General features: G+C 53.0%; 1 protein-coding gene across 4 annotated transcripts in view; it reads right to left on the bottom strand.

The window, feature by feature from the left end:
• LOC135245593 (suppressor of tumorigenicity 7 protein homolog) overlaps positions 1 to 18,039 on the bottom strand; it is a 26,464-nt gene extending 8,425 nt beyond the window's left edge. For 3 of the 4 annotated variants that reach the window (XM_064318714.1, XM_064318715.1, XM_064318716.1), the window contains exons 1-5: positions 17,858 to 18,039; positions 10,765 to 10,800; positions 1,998 to 2,080; positions 859 to 1,018; positions 675 to 729 (exon numbers count right to left, since the gene is read on the bottom strand). In XM_064318714.1, coding sequence (XP_064174784.1) covers positions 675 to 729; positions 859 to 1,018; positions 1,998 to 2,080; positions 10,765 to 10,800; positions 17,858 to 17,918 — 395 coding nt within the window. In that variant the 5' untranslated portion in view covers positions 17,919 to 18,039. The remainder of the gene's footprint in view (positions 1 to 674; positions 730 to 858; positions 1,019 to 1,997; positions 2,081 to 10,764; positions 10,801 to 17,857) is intronic. The other variant, XM_064318717.1, reaches the window with a different exon arrangement.
• Positions 18,040 to 18,215: the final 176 nt, after the last annotated feature.

Genomic DNA, 18,215 nt, shown 5'->3' with positions numbered 1-18,215 from the left:
TCACTCAAATAGCAGCTGTCACTCAGGCTGCTGCCTAGCAATGGGTGGGGCAGGAAGCCGGTCTACATGTGACCAACAACAGCCAATAAAGCAGCTACAAGACGGGTGCAGCAGTCTTCCTATGGAGAATGAGCTTAACAGTGGCATCACACCCACAGGTTTTTTCAGTAAAATAATGGCTACATGCACAATTGAGCCTCAGCTGGCTATGCAAGTGTAAAATGGCTGCCAAAAAGGTGTCATAAGGGCTTTCTCCTGTCCTAATGTACACATGTAACAGGTTTAAACATGGCTCCTGGTGTACGGATAAAGTTGGACACGTTATTGCTTGGAATACAGTGGCATTTAGAGCTCCTCAGAACAGTGATGGCTGTAAGCCCAGGGCTGCAGCCAGGAGAAAATTACCCAGCATTCCTCTGGAATAATAGAGGAAATGTCAGGTCGTGCCACTGGCTGGATCTAATTTGTAGAGGCACAGCACTTTTATACATTATACCTGTGGGAGCAGGCTGAGGAGAGAGCTGTCTGTACCGGCTAAAGAGAGAGAGGGGGAGAGGGAGGGAGAGAGGGGGAGAGAGAGAGAGAGAGAGAGACACACAGAGGGGAAGGCAGAGCAAAGGGGAGGGGGAGAGAGACAGAACAGAAGAGAGAGAGATGGAGGGAGTGATACTCACCGGTTGTATTCTGCCCCTCTGAATAAATTTAGCGGATTTCTCCAAACTTTACATTCTGGAGTTGGAGCAAACATGAACAGGGAAATAAAAAATGTTAGAGAAAGTCAGCAGCCCTAAATCAGTGAGAATGCACCGCACTGCTCTGTGACTGAAGCCACTCGGCGTGGTCCAGCGGCCCTCCTACCTGACACGCTCTGTCGACTGGAGTCTGTGTCTCCGTTACTGGGGCTGGAGTTGCTGGGCGAGGCGTTATCCACTCCGCCCAGCAGGGGGCGCAAGTGGCTGACGGACACCTGCTCTATGAAGGAAGTGCCATACTTCCTGAAGTACCACCACTCGAATATCTGCAGGGACAAAAACAAGCCCTCACTTTCAGAATTATGTCCGTTATTAAGAAAATAAATTTTAAAAAATATATATATTTCCAACATCTGGAAAGGTATGTCATTTCCTCTGTGGGCTTGGCTCTTTACTGCTGTGTGTACTGCAGTATGAAATACAGTCTCTCTCCAGTCTGAGACTGTTATAATTTCACAGTAAAATAGACCAGGACTGGCCAGGTCTGCTTTGAATTGACTGAGTCCTACACAAATAATCAGCTGCTGATGGGAAATGTATGCAAATGAGAGGCGGAGCTAAATCGAGTTGAAAAGCAAACAGTCTCCCTCGTGGACTGGATGCCAACGGCAAAATCTGCAACAATAGCAACCCTGTGCGCCAAAGGAAAAGGCTCAGACACAAGCACCTGCGCAGACCAAGCTGCGCAAAGCCAGGCTTACTGTGACCTCACACAATTCCACTGATGATGTCATCACAGCACACGTGAAATGAAAGATTCTGAACTGTGTTCAGTTACATATGAGCAAAGGTACGTTTTCATTTTATTTGACTCTTGTTTGATTTGACTATTTTACAAGGTAAAACTGTGCAAAGCAAAGACACTGTATCTATCTGGAACAGGTGTAGCTATAGGTTTACAAAGAGGGGGAGTTATGAGATGTGGCCTTCATGCAAATCTGTGACATAAAAACAGGAATTAAATGAGGACCCGGCCGCTCGGTGTTATTTAGAAGGGAAGAAACCCTTTGAATTGAAGCGATCAGCATCCGTAAGCCCTGATTGGTCAATGCACAACATCAGTTGCACAAAAGCTGACGTGTACACAGACAGCCCTGGCTCTTACAAGAAGCAATGTGGGGTTGTGGTTGCTAGGTGATACAATCTGCACAATGAATTGCTTCATGTAGCATATGCCTTTAGTCAACAATTACCAGCTGCAACGAGCGGCCATCGTTTCGAGAGCTAATGCACCGGCGCACTCACCAAGATGAGTCCGGAGATGAGGGACGAGGTCCCCGTCAGCGCCACGTAGAACTTGGGGGTCAGAGTGTTGAGAAACATGCTCACTGCGAGGGGGAAAACAACACAAGATGGAGGGAGAAGAGAAGGGAGAGGGAAGGGGGGGAGGGAAATGGAAAGCGAGAGTGAGAGGGAGGGGGAGGGAGAGAGGAAGAGGGGGATGGGGAGGGAGAGAGGTAGAGGGGAGGGGGAGAGTTAATTCATCCCAATATTGGCAAAGGGAAGGAAGCACACGGACAGAACACCCTGATATTAGCATGTCCATACTGACTCTATCTCCCTGAAAGCATAATTAAATTTAATGATACAGTACTTTCCAGAAGGGCTCGATTGTCTCTGCATCTGCAGATAAAGGCCCAGCCATCAGTGCAAATAAAGGCCACTGAAAGTCATTTGTTCCAGTCTGTAGATGGATCTGCGTGTAGAAGGACACTTAAACCAGCAGTGCAGGCAATCTGGCTGGACCGGAGGAACTGTGCTCTCAAAATGACACCAGACCATCACAAAGCTTCTCCAAAGCACAGGTGCTGGGAATGGACCGAGGGGGTGTGGCCTCCTGACTCTCAGCCAATTAGACACCGTAGACCTTCCCAAAACACAGAGCGACAGCCCACATCTGGAATTAAAGCCAAGCCACTGCTAGAGAGCAGAAGGCGCACGCAAGCACACGTTTGTTTCCACGGCGACCAGGCTGCATGGCGGAGGACGCACGCGCTCGTCCGTCCCCTCACGACTTAGCGGGAGGTAGGACAAGGACGGGTCTCCAACGGGTCCGACGGGACGTCCCGGACCCACACATTACCACCCCCTCTGCACCTCTACACCCCCAACACCGCTATGGTAATCACACCCACAGGCTGGGACAGAGCACTGCGCTGAGGCTCAACTGGGAATGACAATTACACAGGACCTCATACATCACCTGTCATATAACAGCCACACTGCATCCACCCCGCCCCCAGCCTAGCTCAGCATGCCACTCAAATCCCCGCCCCCCACCTCCCATTGGCTACTGAGGTTTGAGCTCCCGGTAATACAGCGCTGAGCAGATGGATTTTATTGACTGCAGGTGAACTGGACGGGCGAGTGGACTGGCCATTAGGGCAATGGGCCCGGGCCGGAGGGGTCAGCGGGTCAGGTTTTAGAATGTAAACTGCAGGAGCTGCGGGGGGCCTGTGGCTCCTGCTGGACGAAGATTACATTACACGTCATTAAAGGAGGAGGGGAGATCTGAGCAGCTCAGGGGGTTTTACAGCGGTGCTGGAGGATAAGACAGGGCAAACCCCCCTCCCCCCCAGTGATGAAGGAGGAATGGGTGACCGTGTGCAGGGACTGTGTCTGATGACATTACTGCAGCGGGTCAGGCTGTGTGTGGGGCTGACAGGCAGAAGGGTGGGAGCCCCCCCCCTCCATCACAACTCCCATAAACCTCAACCCCCACTCCCCCAACCTTCCACAGCATCATATCACCTCCCCCTCACACCATCATCAGCGTTTACACACACACAAGAAGCATGCAGACACAGACACAGACACACACACACACACACACACAAGATGTGCAGACAGACACACACATACATACAGACACACACACAAACAAGCCACAGCCAATTAAAAGTCCTACCAAAATCTTCTTGGAAGAAGATGAAAGAAAAAACTAAAGTTTCGCCCTTCCACAGGACGCAGCGCCGACCGCAGACTTCAAAGCAGCGGCCAAATGAGCCGAGAACCGGCGGGGGGGCGGGGCGAGACCCAACCCTCATCTGCACCGCACCCCTTTCTGCATAACAACAACCCACCAAACGCAACTACTCCACCAAACGTTACCTTCACCTACCTGGCCCAGTGATGGGAGCTACAAAGGCCCCTTTCAATGGCAGGAGGAGCCCAGAAGGGGGGTGTACCTGAGGACAACTACTGAAGCTCAAATAAAAATGATGTGATAAGAAGGCACAAACATTCGGAGAGACCCTGCAATGCAGCTAACTTAACAGGCGTGTAGTATTCTCCTTGTGTTCCTGCTACTGCATTCTGCAACACACTCAGATCTTATTTAAAAAACTGAAATTGCAAATGACGCCCCAGGGCAATCAGCCACCCGACAGTCAAAGAGCACTAGCCTTAATTAAACTGCCACGGCAATTAATCAAACCGTTACATCACAGACCCTGGCCCTGGGCTTTAGCCTTTACTCAGAGCATTCACTGTCCACTTCACCAGCACAGCACTACACATGCAGCCTGCCCTCGCTGCGACCACACCAGGAAGTGATGTCACAAAGGCCCCTCGCTGCCGGCTCAACCAATCAGCACTGCCGGTTCAGAGAACAAGACAGCAGCACTCGTAAGTTACACTCATTTAGGGCCACAGGACTACGGAAACTCTCAGCAGCTGCATTCACGGTCACTGCAGCGCCGCCATATCTCTGTGAACAACACTTACACTGTTTGATTATGAGTTTACCAGTGGATTAGGCTGAATGTGGTTTTATGAACGTGTGTGTGTGTGTGTGTGTGTGTGTGAGTGCACGGCTCCTCTCCTCTGTGTGTGTGTGTGTGTGTGTGAGTGTGTGTGAGGCTCCTCTCCTCTCTGTGTGTGTGTGTGTGTGTGAGTGCGTGGCTCCTCTCCTCTGTGTGTGTGTGTGTGTGTGTGTGTGAGTGTGTGGGTGTGTGAGTGCACGGCTCCTCTCCTCTCTGTGTGTGTGTGTGTGTGTGTGTGAGTGCACGGCTCCTCTCCTCTGTGTGTGTGTGTGTGTGAGTGTGTGTGAGGCTCCTCTCCTCTCTGTGTGTGTGTGTGTGTGTGTGTGTGTGTGTGTGTGTGTGTGGCTCCTCTCCTCTGTGTGTGTGTGTGTGAGTGCGTGGCTCCTCTCCTCTGTGGTGTGTGTGTGTGTGTGTGTGTGTGTGTGTGTGTGTGTGTGTGTGTGTGAGTGAGTGGCTCCTCTCCTCTGTGTGTGTGTGTGTGTGTGTGTGTGAGTGCACGGCTCCTCTCCTCTGTGTGTGTGTGTGTGTGAGTGTGTGTGAGGCTCCTCTCCTCTCTGTGTGTGTGTGTGTGTGTGTGTGAGTGGCTCCTCTCCTCTCTGTGTGTGTGTGTGTGTGTGTGTGTGTGTGTGTGTGTGTGTGAGTGAGTGGCTCCTCTCCTCTCTGTGTGTGTGTGTGTGTGAGTGCGTGGGTGTGTGAGTGCGGGCTCCTCTCCTCTCTGTGTGTGTGTGTGTGTGTGTGTGTGAGTGTGTGTGAGGCTCCTCTCCTCTCTGTGTGTGGCTGATGCTGGATGCAGTGATGACTCACAGTGAGATGCTGTTTGTGTGCGAATGACCTCAGTGACCTGTGGGAAGTGTGATGTGATGTGTGAGGCAGTCAGGGTGTGATGTGTATCTCAGCCAGCAGTGGGTCTGTAACACAGGAGATCAGCCTTAAAGGGAGAGTCAGAGTCCAATTACAAACCCTAATTACTCCCAACGAAATACACTTAAAGAGTCAAAACGATAGGCCAGGAAACTCATCGAGTATATGCACACACACACACACATACGCATGCACACACACATGCATGCACACACTCACACACCCTGCGCTACGTCAGATTAATTACATAAGCTGGTGATAGGTCATCCACTTACAGAAACTCAATAGCCACAGGTCCGCATCGCTGCACAACATATGATCAAATATTTGAACGGTCGGGACCACCTCCAGCTAATACTGATATGGTGACAACCACTGAGCACATCAAGCACAGCACCTAGCAAACCACCAGGCTCATACCACACCAGAACGCCTCATCTTTGACCACATCACTGTGGCATCACTTCCTGAAGCACTGGGGGAAACTGCAGCCAACCCACAATGCTGCGCTGACAGTTAAATGCAGGTAATGCGCTCTGTGATGCTATTTAGCCCATTTACCTGAGAGGATCAGAGCAGCGGCGCTAATACCCTTCAGACCCATTTGGATCAGAGAGAGCAGGGCTGCCAGAGGAACTGAGGGTCTGATATGTGCAGTCTGAAATGGGGAGCGCTATAAATGGATCATTACCTTCATGCCTGGGAACGGAGATCCCAAAGTGCAGCCGGCGCAGGAACAAACGCACACCAACGGTGGAGGACAACTGACACACAGCTGCTTACTGACAACAGACACAGACTGAGCAACTGACAGCCAGCACAGAGCCGCTTACTGACTACAGACACACACTGAGCAACTGACAGCCAGCACAGAGCCGCTTACTGACTACAGACACACACTGAGCAACTGATAACAAGCGCACAACGGCTAAACGACAACCAATGCACAACAGTCAACTGACAGCCGTCCCACAGCTGCTAACTGACAATAAACGCACAACGGTCAACTGACGACCAGCGCGAGACGTCCGACAGACCAAAGAGCGCCTCGTCTCGCACGCGCTCCGTTCCTTCGGACGCAGGTTCGGGGGGAACCTCCTCTGGGGGGCGAGGCGCGTGTAATTAGCCGCCGCTAATAAGCGTCAGAGCAGCGGGCGGGGCACCCGCGGGAGATCCCCCACAATCCCCCAGCGACCGTCTCCCCGCCTCCGTCCCCGCCGCGCGGTTAAGCACAGCGCCGACTAGCGCTGCACGCTGGGAGATATAAAACATGGCCCCCGCAGGAAGAGCCGCAGAGGCCCAGGGCAAAAACAAAAAACTCCCTCAGAGCTGGAGGGACGCCGGATTGGAGCGCCCGCTTTTAAATAATGCACCCGCTGCCTGCAGAGAGAGAGAGAGAGAGAGACTCTTTCACAAGGTCGCACGCCGCTTCCCATTCTTTTCAGTTCTTCGAAGGTACAAGTAGTGAATTAATGGAGACGTGGTGTGTGTCTACCAGCCTGTTATTCCAGAGGGGGACAGAGACTAGTCATTACAGGGGCCATGGCTGCTTTAACACTGACGGCTTTCAGATCCACTCAGATGTTCTGTTCAGCGCGTGATCTGGCCCATCTGAAGCCCATGTGAAGCTGGATGTAGACCTGGGGCCCGCTTCAGCAGGTGGAGCAGTCCAGCGGTCCTGGAAGGCCTCAGTGCGTTTCAGTGTCTGCTTGATCCATCCATCAGGAGCGGTCCAAAGCCCGGGTGTGTGCTTCTCGGGCGAGCCGGTACTCCTTAAAGAGTGCTGAGCTCATTACACACTGAACGGACACAGGGCTTCGGTGCAGTATAATGGCACAGCACTGCTCTCGCATCCCTGAGCAAGGTACTTAACCTGGATCGCTTCAGTACGTATCCAGCTTTTTAAATGGACACCGTGTAAAAAGTGTGTAAGTCACTCTAAATAAGGGCATCGGTTTAAATGGCAGTTACGTTATGTTATGTAAAGCAAGGGTGAGGTCATTTTAAAAGGATCATTTTTCCCTCATAAAAATCGACCCGTAACCATGACACCGTGACGAAATGCATATTCAGACCCTGTGCAGAACTGGGACTGCGTGGAGCGGGTGAGTGTTTACTGGAGCGTGGCAGATCGGTGAGCTCCCTTTTGTAATCCTACGCCCCGCCACGGAGCGCTTCTCTCCTTTCAGAGCGCCGGGTGACAAAATGCCCTTTAGCAGCAGCTCTAGCCACGCTCTGCAGCGCCGCTCTCGCGCTTTCGGCGCCGCTGCATCGCCGCTCGCAGCCCCGCTCTGCAGCCAGCCGCTCTGCAGCCGCCGTCTGCAGCAGCCGCCCGGCTCTGCAGCCCCGCTCTGCAGCCCCGCTCTGCAGCCCCGCTCTGCAGCCGCCGCTCTGCAGCCCCGCTCTGCAGCCCGCTCTGCAGCCCGCTCTGCAGCCCCCGCTCTGCAGCCACCGCTCTGCAGCCCCGCTCAGCAGCCGCCGCTCTGCAGCCGCGCTCTGCAGCCACCGCTCTGCAGCCACCGCTCTGCAGCCACCCGCAGCCGCCGCTCTGCAGCCCCCGCTCTGCAGCCACCGCTCAGCAGCCACCGCTCTGCAGCCACCGCTCTGCAGCCGCCACTCAGCAGCCCCGCTCGCAGCCACCGCTCTGCAGCCCCCGCTCTGCAGCCCCGCTCTGCAGCCCCGCTCAGCAGCCACCGCTCAGCAGCCACCGCTCTGCAGCCCCCGCTCTGCAGCCCCGCTCTGCAGCCCCGCTCTGCAGCCACCCGCTCTGCAGCCACCGCTCTGCAGCCCCGCTCTGCAGCCCCGCTCAGCACCACTCAGCCCTCGCAGCCCCGCTCTGCAGCCACCCGCTCTGCAGCCGCCGCTCTGCAGCCCCCGCTCTGCAGCCCCGCTCTGCAGCCCCGCTCTGCAGCCCCCGCTCTGCAGCCACCGCTCTGCAGCCGCCGCTCTGCAGCCCCCGCTCAGCAGCCCCCGCTCTGCAGCCACCGCTCTGCAGCCGCCGCTCTGCAGCCCCCGCTCTGCAGCCCCCGCTCAGCAGCCACCGCTCTGCAGCCACCGCTCTGCAGCCACCGCTCTGCAGCCCCCGCTCTGCAGCCGCCGCTCTGCAGCCCCCGCTCTGCAGCCCCCGCTCTGCAGCCGCCGCTCAGCAGCAGCCGCCGCTCTGCAGCCCCCGCTCAGCAGCCGAGAGGGCGGGTAGCCACGGCAACAGAGCCAGCTGGCCGCCGTCGGTCCCGGCGCCTTCATCAAACGGCCATTTTCAGAGTGCGTGTCGCCAGTGCGTCCCGGAGTCCTCCAAGCCCGAATCCCACAGCAGGACAGGGCCCTGTCTTCAGTCAGACTGTACGGGAGCCGGGGGGCAGAGGCACAGGACAGCTGCACACACACAGGGCTTCATCAAAGACCGGCCCAGAGTGAGCTGGGTAACTGCGCTGAGTAAAGCCCGCAACCCTCCCAAATGTGGAGCACGGACTGAAGTAAAAAAAGCCGTTCTGAGGTTTACTCAGCGCAGTTGTCCAGCTACTCAGTGACCCTGCATTGTGAAACACCCCCCCTGGGCTGCACGCATACACTCTATCAGCACCTTACCCTGCAAGTAAGCAACAACTCGCCTAACCCTAACCACAGCAACCACACAGGCCGTGTGTCAGGGCAAGACTGAGCAATGCCATTTAGGGCAAAAAACAGTTTACTTCCTTGGCTTTGTGGACCAAGCATGTTTATGTTAGTGAAGTAGTTGAGCAGCCTCCTCTGTACAGCGCCTGTCCCCCCAAGTCCTAAAATGTCAGCTGTCAGCTCCCCCCCCCCCGCCCCAGTCTCAGACAGAGCGGTGACCCAGGCCTGGAATTTCGCCCGTGGGCAGACCCTTACGGCAGCCTCTCGTCCCCTGTCAGACCCCGGCGGACGCAGAGACATCATTCAGTCCGACGAAAGCGGAAGAACAGGTCACCCATCCAATCAATCCCGTTTCTCCTTTCGTCCTCTCCCTCAGAGTACCAACGCTAGAGTGCTCCAGCAAACATTAAGCAGCACAAAACACACAACTGGTTAAAAAAAAAAAACGGGCCCAGAAAGTCACCCTAAGCAAAGGCACCTGCTGATCCATGAGCAAACATTCTCCCCCGGCTGCACACGCAGCACACGTGCACAAGACTGACACAGCACCATGAAGCTTGCGCTGTCCCACTATTACACCGCAGTTACAACCGGCATCATATCTCCACATCAACCTGCCGCTGTATATTCCATCCATCACAACAGTTTATACACACGCCAATGTGGCCCCCAGCAGCCGAAGAAACAGGAACAATGTACACAGTGCATACAGAGATCCATTCAGTGCACCAGTTACAAGAAAACATACTTTTAAATGCACATGCTCTAATTTATCTGCTGTATATCTGTGGTGTAGGTGCAGGCATCACAGCTCAAGCCGTCGTCACACCCCAGTCTACGTGCACACTGAGCCGATTCTCTGACTGAAACAGTGCATGTGGAGTAAACACAAAGAGTAACTCCAGAGGGCCAGCTGTGTATCTTCAGGTAGGAATATTCTGACATCTTTGTTTCTCCACAGGCGAGAGGGGAAGGAGACAGAGACGACTGAGTCTCCTGCAGGACTGTGCCCCTACCCCCCTCCTCCTGGCCCCCAAACACACATGCCCTTTCTCACTGAGGGGGGGGCAGCCGTGAGAAATATGCTGGTAGTGTAACCAAAACACCGGTGTTTATTAAGGCTGTACCCCCAGCTCTGACACTCACAACAACAGACGAGAGACTCGACCCCCAGGCGACCCCCCCCTTCCGCGCTTGAACACCCGCGATCGCACCGCCGTTTATCTCTCAATGTCACCTGACACCGAAGCTAGCCGGAGAGCGGCGCGCCGTCGCGCACAGGAGTGCCGAGCCGCGTAGCGCGGACCGGCCACAGCACCACCGTACCTGCCCGCGAGCCACTGCAGCGGCTACCGCTACTAGCCTAGCGTCTCCACACCATCTGCACGCACACACACGCGCACACACACACACACACACACATACACACACAAACGCAGTGCTTCTAAATATGGATAAACAAACTGTAGGGCAGAAGGAGAGATGAGAGGGAGCGGGAGAGAGAAAGAGAGAGAGAAATAGAGAGAAAGAAGGACCATGGGTAGCCGGATAATAAAGGGGGATGAGCACCATAAATTTAGCATCCCTGCCTGCTACCACTGGCCCTCCATACAGAACGGGAGAGCCCAGAGCCTGTACAGCAACCTGCCACAGGGAAACGAGAGGGCTGAACAGACACCATCCACAGACTAACAGACACACAGACACAAAGAGAGAGAGAGAGAGAGAGAGAGAGGGAGGAAGGAGAGGAGAGAGACTGTACAGAGTGTACTCACGTGAGGACTCTGTGCCGAACATGGCTGGACCGGACACTGTGGTGGGAGAGAGAGAGAGGGGGAGAGGGAGAGAGAAGGAGGGAGGGAGAGGGAGGGAGGGAGGGAGGGAGGGAGGGAGAGAGAGAGGCGATGGTAAGCAGGCAGCTACACAGCAGGGGTCATTAAAAGCAGACAATGCAGAGCCGGCTCCCAGGAGGCCAGATGCCCTCTGCTACAGCCTGCCAGCAGCACGGGCCCCCCGCCCTCCCGCTCGCCCAGCGCACAGAGAGACCCCCCGCCAAACCCGCCAATCCCGCCAATCCCGCCGCAGAGCCCGCGCCCGCATCCGGCTCGCAGGGACAGAGAACGCACGACGGGAGAGAGCCGCTCGCTGCTCTTCCCCCAGCTTCCTTCTGCTCGAGACCGCTTCCCCCTCTCAGCTCTCTCTCCTCTCTTACTCTCACACACTCTCTCTCCTTCTCTTCCCCTCCCCTCCCCTCTCTTTCTCTCTCTCTCTCCCCCTCCTCTCTGTCTCTCCCCCTCCCCTCTCTCTCTCTCTCCACCTCCTCTCTCCCCCTCCCCTCACTCACTCTCTCTCTCTCTCTCTCTCTCTCTCTCTAGGTAGACCAGCAGACAGCAGACACTGACAGCGCTCCTCCGGTGAGACAACAGCACAGACAACACAAGCAGGGCGAGCGACACCGGGACCCTGCACCGCACAGAGGAGAGAGGGAGCCGGCCAATCAGACGGGGGGACACAAGAGAGAGCACACATCCCCCCCATCAGCTGGTCACGACTGGCAGCTCCGCAGAGTCATATTAATGGAGTGCGCTGTCCTGGGCTGCAGGAGGGCCAGTACAGTCACCGTCACAAAGGGAGTCCTGACAAAGGCCTCACGTGCAAGAGCAACAATAACACTCACATAAACGTGACACAGGAACAAATCTTTTAAGGAATGCCAGTCAGAAATCACCAAATGGAATTACATTTGAAGTGAATACGTACACTGAAAGCGAATAATGGATCTAATAGGCAATGGTGCAAGACTGATTTGTCAGATTATCATAGAATTAAAGAGAACACAATAGCCTCCTCAAGCAGATAATCACGTCAGGTGCCCTGTTTCAGCCGGGCCCGAAGCTCGAGGGAGAGGTACAGGCAGCGGGTTTGGTCTTTGTCCCGCGCACACGGCTGCTCTCCCCCTCCGACACGGCTTTCAGCATTGCACGAGAGGCACATTAATTACACTTGAGCTCTGAGAAACTGCAGTGTGGCAGGTGTCCATTGTGGCTCTTGTTTCCAGGATTACTGGCTCAAGATGTGAAACTATTACCGAACAACAGTTTCAGGATTTCTTGTTTCCCAGTAACAACAGAAATCCTTCTTCAGGTATCCAATGAGCTGCAGGCTAATTTAAGCCATTTAGCATTCAAATGAAAACCACTGGCATCAAACAACAGGCAGGAAAAGCAGCTAACTGGCAGAGGAACTGATTTAGCTAATTGAGCGGTGTGTGCGTGTGGGCCTGAGCAGCAGCACCAGAAGACGCTTCTCTCATACAGTGACGAGCAAAAATTACCACAGAGGACCGGCATCTCGCCAGGGTTGCTAAGCAACTGACAGATGAGCACTTCCCCCCTCTAAAACGCGAGAGGAGGATGAAGGAAAGGGCGTCGTTTATCAGAGGTGTCGGCTCGCGACCTGGCACTGGAACCCTTAACGTGCTGGCAGACCTCAGATCATAAGAAATAAATCTCAATTCGGCTGTGCTAAACGTAGTCCATACAGAAGATAGCGGAGCATGGTGGGCTTAAGGACAACCACCACGATCGACTCAAGAACTACAATACCCATAACAGGGTTTTTCCTGGCTCAAAACAGGGCCTAGGTGGCGACTTTGTGTGACAGCGACAGCAGTACGTAATGCTTTACATTAAATTACATTACAATTGCAGGCATTTAGCAGACGCTCTTACCCAGGGCGACTTACAATTACGTCCATTTATACAGCTGGGTATATACTGAAGCAAGGCAGGCTACGTACCGTGCTCAAGGATACAACGGCAGTGTCCAACCAGGGAATCGAACCTATGACCTTTAGGTTACAGGACCAGCTCCTTATCCATTATGCTGCGCGACCGCTTACGAGAAGAGAAACGTTTCTTCCTTTCTTTAAATGGCCTAATCTCACTTTCAGCTTCACAGAATCACAGCGACCTCATGTTGACCCTTTTCACAAGTCTGTAAGACACGCCCCTTCCTGCCGAACGAGAGCGGAGGAGGCGGTTCCCCTCGGCGGAGCGGTTCGAGCGGTAACCCCGCACAGGGGCCGAGACGCGGCCCTCAGAGAACGCATGGGGCCCCCGCGGTGACGGCAGGCTCCGCGTCCGGGCACAGACAATCGGCCGGTCTGTGCTGGGCGGCTGTGTAAGCTCACCGCACCGCGACCGTGACCGGCACAGACCGGCAGCCGGGACGGACGGACCCACACCGCCGCTACCCTCCGACGGCCATCCGTTAATTTTACAGCCCTGCGCAAACACGCCGACCGGCTGCTCCACAAAGAGCCGTCTGTGCGGCCTCCGGTCGCCTGCATGGGATCATTGTCCGCAGACGCCACAATGCAAGTGGGTCAGACCCCCGGCCTGCCAGCGTCTGCTGCCCTCTGTTGGTCGCAGGCAAAATGACTCCTGCTAAATTACATAAACTGAGTTGCTGCTCAGTTTCTGAACACAGCTCCTAGAATAACAAAAAATTCTGGTTAAAAATGAAAATTAAACTAAAAAATATCATGTGTTAGTAGCAAAATAATAACGATGACTGAAGTGTGGGCAGAAGCTTCCTTTCCTACATACAATCCCAACTTGCCACAGAGTTAATAATCAGTGACCCAGTGACAGCTGGCATCTCAATTCGCACTTTCCTCCCTTCAGAAGCGCCCTGCGCCACGCCCCAGTGCATGCTGGATACTGGTGCCGGGCCGCTGTTTGTTGTGCACACGGTGGCTGAAGCCTGTGTCTGTGGGGGAATGAGGCATGTCGGTGGGGGTAGTTACCAGGCCCCCGGAGCCCCCCCGGTCGGGTTACTGCTGCCCCCCCCCCCCACCTTCTAAATAAAGGCCTGCGTCCTGCCCTCTGCAGGGGGGAGGGGCGCAGGGGGCAGGATTGAGTGTCTCCTGGGACAGAGCACTCCCAAGCAACCCTCCAGAGGCACAGATGACACCTCCCAAAAACAAAAATCAGAAACTTTTCACCCGTCCGCACACAGGGACCAGCGCCTGGTCCCGTCCCCAACAGGGGTGCAGAAGTGTGTCACAGTCCGAGGACAGCACTGAGGGCCCAAAAGAGGAAGGGGAGTGAAGGGCTCTGGGAAACCCCGTCGAGGGGGGGAGGGCAACAGTGTGTAGGTCACACGCTGGCCACATGCACACAGGACCCCGCGGAACACGCAGGTGCACCTGCTGCTGCCCCTGAGACAACTGACAGGGCAGCGTAACCGCTAGCAACTCAGCAAGCGAACACAGCCACCATGGGGCCGACAGAGGGTCAGACTGATTGGCACCTGTCACTCACCCGCCAGCAGGAGATGGATGGAGAACCCTTTGACACTCGGGTCTGCGTGTTAACCCCCAGCAGTCTGAGCAAACGTCCATCACTCCCTTTTCATTTCACACAAAACGCTCCCGGTCCATCGCGACCAGAGACTGGCATTGCTCGAAACAGAACAAACACCACCAAGAAAAACTGGCAAGTGTCAACATAAAAATAGAAAAAAAAAAACCCCAACACAATTCAGTGGGTCTGAGGCCAGGCCGCTCTGATGAAGCTGGAACAACCACCATGTCACAAAAACATCCAGCTGCACACTGAGCGGTATCAGTGTAATGAAATCAACAGGATAAGACGTCTCCACATCGACCACAAGCAGGATCACAGCTCTACATGCAGGCGAGTCTTACAGTGCTAAGCCAGTCTTGGAGTCAGCACTGTTTCACTGCCATTAAACCTGAACGTGAATACGGCTAAAGCAGCATCTCAGCTTGCTGAGCGAATGCTCTTAAGATCAGGGTCTTTCAACCAATAGACGACAGGCCCAGTCACCTACAGAACCACAGGTGAGAGGAACGAACGCCTCTGCAAAGGTCATGAGACGGTACTCATTGGTTTCAGGTGCGTCAAGAGGAGTTCCCCCTCCGCTCGCAACACAAACGCCCACTTCCCAGAGATAAGACCCTTTTAGAACGGTTTTGACACACACTGTGCAGACAAGACATTTTAGCACTTTAACCGCAACCGTTTCTTGTGCTTCTTCCATTTTAAACCAGGAAGACCGAAATGCATTTAGGCCTGCATCACGCCTGTGACAAAGAGGCTCTTTCTCTAAGCTGGGGAGGCCAGTGGAGGGCAGGGAGGTAAAGGAAACTCCCAGAGGGAGGGAGCGCTTTCAGCGGAACAGCGATGTAAAGCCAGACATTCAGGGCTGCAGATGGAGGGGGCGCTTTGTGTGGAACAGCACTGTAGAGTGATACTTTCTGCACTGCAGGGGGAGGGGGTGCTTTGTGTGGAACAGCACTGTAAAGCCACGCACACTGCTCCCCCAGCTCCATCTGCTCCACAGACAAGTCAGGGCAGAGGTACTGGAGGGCCTCCGCTTATGGCTCCGCCTCCACATTCAACTGCACCAATCACGTCACTGCCCGGACAGGAAGTACCCCGTCTCCAGGTGTTCCAGGTGCAAGACAGCTGCTGACTGAAGTCAAGACTTCAAACAGCAGGAAGACAGCCCACCAGGCTGACATTTCTCCACACCCACCAGGCAAGCTTCTGTCTGAAGCTTTCTCATGCAGTCTTACTACTTGGCTCGGATTTATCCTAATCGTCAAAGTGGGTTTTTAAAGAACTGAGAACCCAATTCTCTTTTGGCAATCTTGGATTGCAATTTCCATTTACATTTTTGATCTGGGTCCCAGTGATCCAGTCCTGACTTTTGAAACGGAGGATGAAAACCCTTCACGTTCATCCGAAATGATCCTGGAGGTCAATCACCGTTCATGAAACGGTGGCCAGGGCTTTTACAGTACGCACCCAGCTCAAAAGGCCAAGCGACATGTCGACAACTTCCCCAAACCTCCAGACGTGTCTGCACATCCAACTAGCCTAAATCTGGCCGCCGCAGGGAAAGCGAAAGATCTCCACCAGAGAAAAAAGAAGAAGCTCCTCATGGTGTGGGGGGAACGCAGGGCCTTCCTGAGCCCCCATCACTGACCCCCTCTGCCCCGGGGTTTAAACCCGGGCTTGTGATTCGGCACAAACGAAGGCTACACTCACAGCTGTGTAGATACGCAAACCTGCCGGAGAATGGGACTGGGGGGGGGGGGGGTAATTGAATGGAAATGCGATTAGATTGGTAAACCCAATCCCCCCACATTCCCCTCATCCTCCACCCTGGGCAGAAAGAATGGGCATAACCCAGCCATGCCAGCCCAGCCTGACTGAAAACACTGCAACCATGGGCATCAAATACTGGTGACCCTCGCTTCCAGGCACAACTGGTACTGCCCTATGAGGACAGGGACTTGGGCATACTGACACAAATGCAATGCCCTCTTCTTCGGGGTAGACCCCTTCCCTGTGTAAACACGCATTTCTTCTGCCAGTTATTACCAGTATGAAACAGCCTATGCAAAGATACTGGGCATTGGGCCCACAATTTCCATCTAGTGAATGTGCATTCGGCTGAGGCCAGAAAAGAAATTCTTTGGCCAGGAGAAGCCACAATGAGACACTGCGGATGTCCAAAGACCTCCTTTAAACCAGCAGATTAAATCTAAAACAAGTCAGCTACAAAATGATTCCCAGAATATACAGACGTTTCCCATTCACATTCAACACAGTCACTGTCGTGTGGTGGATGAAGTCATTATCTGATCTGCTGTGAAAGTAGCATTCCCAAAGTGGAGCTATCGGAGCCATTTGTTGTCTTGTCAGAAACCCAATTTCGCTGCACGGACAGTACATTTACAACTGTGCACACACAAGAACAGGAACAACTCTGACTGCTATAGCTATCTTGGCCGTGCTCTTTTGCCAACTGTGAATCTAAAACAAAGTGTAAACTAACTACTGTATCAAAGGGAGACTGCAGAACATACGTAGTTTTGTGCAAATGAGTCACAATGACATTCTTCCTATCCACAATTGTCATTTCAGATATCCACAATTGGCATTATGACTAGTAAAAATGCAATTTCAGATATCTACAATTAGAATTATGACTAGAAACAATGCAATCGCAGATATCCACAAATGTATTGTGGATATCCGTAATTCAGTTCTTCCTATCCAGAATTCAGTTTTAGATATCTGAAATTGTAATTCTGGATATCCAAAAAGATAATAAATGCCCAAATGGTCATTCTGACTAGTGATAATACAATTTTGACTAGGGGAAATGCTATTATGGACATCTACAATGTAATTACAGACAGGAGTGTGGTTCGATTAAATGTTAAAACGGCTAGCCATACGAGCTAGCACTAGTGTTTCTAGACAAGAGCAAAGACAGCTACTACTTTTGGTGACGTGAACAATGTACAGCTAACACAGGAGACCAGCTATAGCTAACGCCAGCTAACATACTTTGCTAATTTATTTCAACAAACGGAAAATTAACAGAGGTAGGTTAATGGATAGCCTTTACAAAGAAACGGCATGACGGAAAACGTTCAAGGTGAGGTTCTCTGAGGTTTGACAACAATCGAGCTCATTAGCTCGCCAAAATCCAGACTTTACGACCCAGATGTTCCCCCCAACTGTAATAACCACAATTTGGAAACTTAGAAAGACATAAATTCTCTCAAACATGAACACAGTCGCTCCCAGAAAACATGCACTTTGCAGTTATTAACTATTCATTTAAGCCTGATGATAGCCAAAATGGGTTATTGAATTAGCTAACTGACTACGACGCCTGCTATATCAAGACAGGGTTTCCAAAAAGCTAGCTGGCTCTGGCAAGAGGCGCACGAAATGCAGACGTGTCTAAGTTACTAGCCATCAAGCTAACAAACTTTTTGGCTGCAAAAAAACGACGTGTTTCGTTTGCAGGGCTTACCTGTTGTAAGATTATCGTTTACTTTGAACGCCACTCGTAGAAGGTACAGCATAAATATCATAACAAAAACTAACGTCTAGAAGTACGTCCAAGACCACACAATGCAGAACTTCAGTTCATCTATAAAGCCTGATCTATTTTCAGCCATGTTAGTGCTCTCTACCGCCCCTAGCGTTTGGTGCATCCTGGGATAGTGCCCCAAGACGGCCAGTTTTTTTTACTTGGTGCGCTGTACATAGGTGCGTTTATGTTATACGCGTAATTTAATATTTTTTATTATAAACAATTTATTTTTAGGTGTGCCGTTTAGTCAACTAAAATTCAGTTGCATTTAAATGAAATGTCCTGCAAACAATAT

Source organism: Anguilla rostrata, chromosome 19 (genome assembly GCF_018555375.3).
Source record: "Anguilla rostrata isolate EN2019 chromosome 19, ASM1855537v3, whole genome shotgun sequence".
NCBI classification, from domain to species: domain Eukaryota; kingdom Metazoa; phylum Chordata; class Actinopteri; order Anguilliformes; family Anguillidae; genus Anguilla; species Anguilla rostrata.
This window is presented reverse-complemented; position numbering and strand designations above follow the sequence as displayed.